General features: G+C 38.6%; 1 protein-coding gene across 1 annotated transcript in view; it reads right to left on the bottom strand.

Annotated features, from left to right (window-relative positions):
* The window catches only part of IFIT3 (interferon induced protein with tetratricopeptide repeats 3), a gene marked incomplete at its 3' end in the record, with an annotated part of 64,562 nt that extends 64,331 nt beyond the window's left edge, over positions 1–231 (bottom strand). Inside the window, 1 exon segment of the mRNA XM_084245464.1 lies at positions 118–231. Coding sequence (XP_084101590.1) covers positions 118–195 — 78 coding nt within the window. The 5' untranslated portion in view covers positions 196–231.
* Positions 232–7,345: the final 7,114 nt, after the last annotated feature.

Here is a 7,345-nt window from a genome sequence, read left to right as displayed (position 1 = left end):
AAACTCCTCTGCTTGGTGTAAGTGTTCCAGAGCAGCCTGGTTTTGGCCTTGGACGTGTTTAACATAGGCAAACAGGTTGTACATGATTGCTTTGAATTCTGTGTTTAGAAATTCTACCTGATCATGCACTCTGTCTTCTAAATCATCTAAAGAGCTTTCTTCATCATATAAATTCCAGGTAAAATGACGTTTCATTTGTGGTAAGATATTTTCCAAGGAATTTTTGGTGATTTCGCTGTAGGGGAAGACACAAGAACATTTTGCATGTGAGTGAACACATAGGTTTAGGGCTTGAGCCCTTGACCTCTGCTGAGAAGAGATTAAATATACACAAGATAAGCAACTTGGTAGTCTTTCAGCCATTCTTTAATATTGGTAACATAAGTCATGAATCTCCGGACCTCTTTTTCATGCTGTTTCAAGTTGCCTTAGAGAAAGTGGTGTGAGGATATTATCTGAGGGATCAGGCATGGGAAAATGGTACGTTCTTGCCATACTAACATGGGGAGCTGCACTCATCCTGAACAACACTAGCTAAAATTTAGTTCTGCAGTCTTGCACATATAGACAAGTGATCATTCTCCCTCTCCCCCACTCAGATTAGATTTGTTCCTAAATTTGACAGAACACTTAATTCTTTCTGCCAGTCTTTCTAATTGCATGCCCATCAGTCAAGAACAAAAGTGAGGAGAGAGAGAGAGAGTGTGGAAGAAAAGCACATTTTCACACAAAGTCAGAAGCAGTGAAGGAAGAGGACAAAAGAGAAACATTTGCTTTTGGTAAGTAACTACCCCCAAAGGTGTGTGGATGGGGTAGGATAAATGGGGAAAAAGGGAGGAAATTTAAGCAGAAAAGTAATTTTATTTTATAAATACTTGAGTAAGATCTTTATGTATGGAAATGGATTTTAAGAAGTCAAATGTGGAAATGGCTAGACTAGCTGGGGAGTTACTGCTGTGGTTCGGACAAGGAGTGGGGGTGGCTGGGACCAGTGTGAGAGTAGAAGAAACAAAAGACATGGACACACTGAGGTGTGTTTTTGAAGGTAGCATCAACTAGACTTGTGGGTTGGATTTGTGTTGTTATATAAAGAGAGAAATTAGGATTATAGTAAAATTTTTGGGCTTGAATAACTTAGTGGGCAGTAGTAATACCAAGATGGGAAACAACTGAGGTAAGCTTATGGGTGAACCCTCTTTCTGTTTTTGGATGCTCAAATGCTCCCCACTGGATAGTGTCATCTAATGTCATGACCCTCCACCCTTTTGCTGTGGTCAATGGTTAGGCTCCCTAGAGACACAAAGACAGTTGTCAATTTCCATACAGAGATGGAGAAAACTCTGGAGCAGATGAGAAACATGACCAGGAGGCCACATGCGAATTCTGGTCACAAAACTCAAAAAGCAAACTAGCAAATAGGAGATAAATGATTATAACTTATATGACAAAAATCATCATTTTTAATACTTAAAAGTCCCCCTCCCCAATGTTCAGAAAATACTAACAGAAACAGGCAGTTTACAATTTACCAACATTGTATATAAAAAGTCATCACTAAAAATCAGAGATATGTAAATAAAATCAATAGCTCAATGCCATATAAAGTTATTCATTACAGAAAAAAAATTAATCAAAGCAGTAAATGAAATAACAGATAGGTTATTTTTATTTATCCACATATTTTTGAAGCATATTTTTATGTCAAAAGCTCTTAGTATGCCTACCACAATGCCCAGCAACTTCTATATCAAAATATACTTCAAAAATATGTGGATAAATAAAAATAACCTACCTGTTATTTCATTTACTGCTTCAGCAGTGTATTTTAATCTGCCTGTTCTGCTCCCCACTCTGTCTCTGGTGAATCTTCTCACCACCCACACCTCCGGCCTGTACCCCAGTTCTTGTATGCATAAATAAATAAACCTTTACACAAAAAGAATATACTGAATATCACATATTCAGCCAAAGTTTTTATGGTCTTTGATGAGTCAGCTTAGCTAGGTTAGAGTGCCTGTTATTCAATCCAACAATAACCAAGATATTGCTGTGAAGGTTTTCTGTAGCCATGATTAAAGTCCATAATCAGCTAATTTTATTTAAGATTATCCTGGATAATAAGAATGGTCCTGATTCAAGCAGTTGAAAGGTTTTAATACAGAAGTAAAGCTTCCCTGATAAAGAAATTCTGCCAGTGTACAATAACTGTAGTTTATGTCTGAGTTCCAGCTTACCTTTCTTGATGAATTTGGACTTGCCTAGCCAGATGTCATAATGCCTAAACGAATTCTTTGCATTATCTTAAGATATCTTATCTTGCAATATCTTAATATGAGTCTCTGATTCCTTCTGATTTTTTGGTTAAACTTTAATTGATAAAAAGGTGTTCATTGCAGGAGTATTTTAATAGCTTAAAATTTAAAACAAAGTAGATGAGGGTTCATAAAAAATATTTGAAGGTATTGTGGGAATTTCAATTTAATGAGTCATTTTAAGTCATTTCTCAAGCCCTATTAAAATGATATATAATAGTTTATGAAGACTAAAATCCATAAGGAAAGAAGATAGATAATAGCACAAAAGGCAAAAAAAATTGTAGAAAAGCTGAATTAATTGCTTTTTCTAAATCTGAAAAAGCTAAATCTGTCAACAGTGGGGGAAATCTAAGAAACAACCAAAATTGTAATGATGAGTTCCCAAAACGTTCAAAAATTGGTGGCACCAGGTGCAGAAGTGGGGTGTGTGTGTGTGAAAAGATGAAGTGGAGCTAGGAATAGGAGGATTGGTTAAAAGTTAGTTTCAGAAAAGTCTGTATCTATAGACTCAGCTTCTAGTACTTACAACTCTTACTCCTCAAGGTAGGCAGAAGATTGTAAGTTTATCATATAAAGAAAATAAAATAGAGAGGCCTGTACTGGGGATTATAGGCACAGTTCAAAGTCTGAGGTACTACACTGAAAGCAAGAGTTAAATAAATATTTGCATGTTGATTTTTTAAAAAGATTTATTTATTTATGCATACAAGAGCTGGGGTACCGGGCAGAGGTGTGGCAGTGGGGGGTGGTGGTGGTGGTGGTGGTTGTGGTGGTGAGAGAATTCATCAGAGACAGAGTGGGGGACAGAACAGGCAGACTGACTGAAACACGCTGCTGAGGGGAGCAGCAGGCATGACAGGAGAGGTCTGCAGCATCATGTGGGTAGCTCCCTGGCCAGCTGGGGAAATCAAATTCATGCTGCAGAGGCTGCAGATTTCTTCATAGTGCTGTACTTAACCCCTTGTGCCACCAGGGAGGCCCTGCATGTTGAACTTTGAAATCACTTCTTCTTTCCTAGTCAGATCCAAAGTGCTGCAGCTAGGTTAATTTCCTCCAGGCAAGAGATTAAAAGATAGTTATGGAGGGAATCAAGGAAGTCCAAGAGAAATGAAACCACTTTGTTTCTGCTCCTTAATAAACTTTTCCTTACATCTATTTCTTTAAACAAATCTGCCTCTTTTCGCTTGCTTGCCTGAGTGTCAGCATAGTTCCTGCTGCGGCTTCCTGAGACACTAGCGCTGCCACTGCAGCCAGGGATCCATTCGTGGCTGGGGAACTAGAACTGTAAACCTGAAATTACGGTATCAACACCGTTAAAGCCAGCATTTGCCTTCCATGAATATAGATAGTGTCAATATATCTTCAGGTTAAAATACTTAAGGAAATTGAAAGATCTAAGCCTATAGAAAAATTAGGTCACATATGAAGTTTTGAGATACTTTATTTCTACTTGGTGAAATAATGGATGGTGTGAATTTCCCCCTTATACTAGCCAGGATTTTTCCAAAGTTTCTTTGGTGCGCTATAATATTTTATCCTCAGAAAAGCACTTCATAATGATGGACACTTAGAGTAGAAAAATTTAGGATGGAAGGTCTCACAAGGATAAACACCAGAGGTGGGGGTAGGGATGATTAGTCATCCTACTATGGAAGTTTGCAGGAATTCGAGATGGGGTCAACCCAACTTAACCCCCATGGGATACTTTCCATAATAATTGCATAAAAGAGCACTATAAAAGACTACCCATTGCTCTGGCAAAACACAGTTTTTATCTTTTAAGATTGCCTGCCTGTGTCTATGCAGGCACCTCTCTTTCCTTTTTTGCCTTTCCTTAATAAACTTGCCATGTGCTGATGAATGGGAAGGTCTGCTGAATTCTTTCTTAAGGAGGCCCAAGAACCCCACCCACCAAACCTCATCATCTGAGTCCCAACAATGCTCCTAGTTGTTTTGCTTGTTTGATTTAAAATGTGTTAGCTAGGAGAAAGGGTTCTGAGTTTCAGGAAATGCCATTACATTAACTCAGATTGAGGCCAACCGAGTCATTATAACCTAACATTTTTCCCACTATAGATTGGAGGCAAGTTCACCTACCCTCACTCTGATAGTTCTGTCCCTATCTCCGATGCAGTGAAACAGGACAGGTCTCTCCTCCTGCCCCATCAGATAAACATTCCTATCTGTTGCATTTAACAAGTTTGTCTTCTTGCATTCTAAGGAAAAGGAAGGCCATCCCTAAGAGGATAATAAAGAAATTAAACATCTAAGGAAGTTAAACATTGGGTGTTAACAAAGCAAGCTGGTGCCCACCTGAGATCTTGCATCTGTATGTCTTCATCAAAAGAACATGCTGACTTTGCTTTGGGTGATGAGTCTTTAAAGATGTTATTGCGATGTATGTCTTAGGATTACATCAAACTAAAAAGCTTCTGCACAGCAAAGAGACATTAACCAAAACAGAGAGACACCCCACTTATTGGAAAAAAATCTTTGCACGCCAGTCAACTGATAAGGGACTGATCACAAAGCTATACAAAGAACTCACATGGTTCAACAAAAACAAAATAAACAATCCAGTCAAGAAATGAGCAGAAGAACTTAAAAGACATTTCTCCAAAGAGGAATTACAAATGGCCAACAGGCATGTGAAAAAATGTCCAACATCCCTTATAATAAAGGAAATGCAAATTAAAACCACATTGAGATATCACCTTACACCAGTGAGAATGGCACATATCAACAAAACAAGCAACAACAACTTTTGTCGAGGATGTGGTGAAAAAGGAACTCTCCTGCATTGCTGGTGGGAGTGCAAACTGGTTCATCCACTATGGAAAACTCTTTGGAGGTTCCTCAGTCTACTGAAAATGGAGCTACCATATGACCTAGCAATTCCACTCCTAGGGATCTACCCAAAGGACACAAAAACATTGATTCAAAAGACAACCTATACCCCTACGTTTATTGCAGCACTATTTACAATAGGTAAAACCTGGAAACAACCCAAATGCCGAAAAATAGATGACTGGATCAAGAAGATGTGGCATATATACACAATGGAATATTATTCAGCAATCGAAAAAGATAAACTTATGCCTTCACAGCAATGTGGATGGAACTAGAAGGAATTATACTCAGTGAAATAAGCCAGAAGGAAAAAGAAAAATATTGGATCGTTTCACTAATAGCAGGAATATGGGGTACCAAATAAGACATCAGTGTAAAAAAATAATAACAGTACAAAACACAACAAAGCAAAAATGGGCAATTACAAACCAGAGACATCCTGCAGGGGAAGAGGTGGGAGAGGGATTAGAAAGAGGGAGGGAGGAGCATAGGGGACTGAGGTGATGGTGCACAGGTGCACTGGTGAAGGAAACTCTATGGGGACTACACCTGAGGGGGTGGGGGGAAGCAAATATTGATTAAAAATGAACAATGATGTAAAAAAATAAAAAAAATTAAAAAAAATAACATGCTGACCCTTGTTTATTTCTCTTTTGTTTTACTCCTTGTATAAATACCCCTGCACTCTGCCAAAGGGCAGGATGGTGGTCTTTCAGACATGAGTCTGTTGCCCTCCTCAGTTTGTCGACAAATTAAACTACTTTCCTTCTCCTCAAACTCTGTTTCCTTTTACTGGGTGGGGGAACCTGAGGTGGGCGTACGGTATCGTCTCTGAAAAGGAAGTCCTCCCCAATACATAATTTAGATGAAATAGTTTTCACCACTAGCAAACCCTTTAAGCTAGCAGCCCTTCTAAATTAATGCTGGGGAATCTACTATGAAGAGGGCACAGGAAATCCCAAGTGGGAAAGATGGAATGACTTCGTGGAAAAAGAGCAAATTAAAGGACCCTTGTCCTTTAATTATGTTGAGTTAAAACTGCTTAAATAGAGCATCCACCTGTTCCTCAGGGAGCAGCATAATGTTAACTCTCTTATGCTGAATTACATAAGCTTTAAAAAAATTCTTATTCGATTGCTTCAATATTAGAGTCTCCATTATTTCTATTTTTCAGAGAACTCAAGAACCCAGAAATTCAGTAACAAAAGAACACTGAGGAATAAAAACAAAACAAAATAGGAGAGGGTGGATACTATGACTGAAAAACCCGGCTTCCCTGGAGGCTTTGGGGGACCTCAGAGATGTACACTCTGATTTAGAAAAGAATTAGCTAAAGCTTGTCCATCTTTCACTGGACAACCAGAGCTGACCTCTGATAAAGCGGGAGGTTTTCTTTAAAAATTATAATTCTATAATTAAATAATTCCAAGATTCTGACTTTTCCTTTCAAATGCAAAACAAACAAAAAGGCCTGTAAGACCATTTCTGCATGGTTTGCATCCTTAAATGATGAAAATTTTCTTTCATTGTAATGAAAGGTATTTGCTCCTCCCCCACCTTCCAATGCCTCCTGCATCATTCCTTCCTTGTTCCAACCTCTGGTCACTTCCTGATTAAGATTTCTAATAGCTTCCATTAGGACTATGCTATGAGTCCAGTGCTTCCGAAGCGACTATGCTACGAGTCCAGTGCTGCTACAGAATTTAAAATGCCCGAAACAATTTTTGGTCTCGATTAAGGTACATTAAATATTTAAACAGATGCTGAACTCTAGCATTAAAGAAAAAATTGCCTTGGGGTTTTCAAAGACGTTGACACAATTTTAAGGGATCAATGCAAGAAATAAAAACTTTACCTCATGGCCGAACGCTGCCCAGCTATCCTTCAGTGTTCTGGCAAAGGCTGATTCACTGCTGGGAAAAATACCTGAGCTGTCTGCAGCTTCTTGAGGGTGAGAAGCACAGAGTTATTGATGGAAGGTACCTTTCTGTGTACTTGTAAATGTGAAGTGAAATTGTATCCTGGCAAGCACATCTAACTATCAGCTACCCTGGTTTCCTGTTAAGGGAAAAGGAGATTTTAGAGAGTTTTGATTTTTCTAGTTGGAGACTCAATTAGGATGAAATTGTCTGGAGGAAGCATGCATAAGGAAGTTCAAGGTAGAGGAAAATTTACTAGAG

This window comes from Talpa europaea (assembly GCF_964194135.1).
Source record: "Talpa europaea genome assembly, chromosome: 10".
In the NCBI taxonomy this organism is placed as follows: Eukaryota; Metazoa; Chordata; class Mammalia; order Eulipotyphla; family Talpidae; genus Talpa; species Talpa europaea.
The sequence above is the reverse complement of the archived record's forward strand: the minus strand, read 5'-3'. Positions and strand labels throughout refer to the sequence as shown.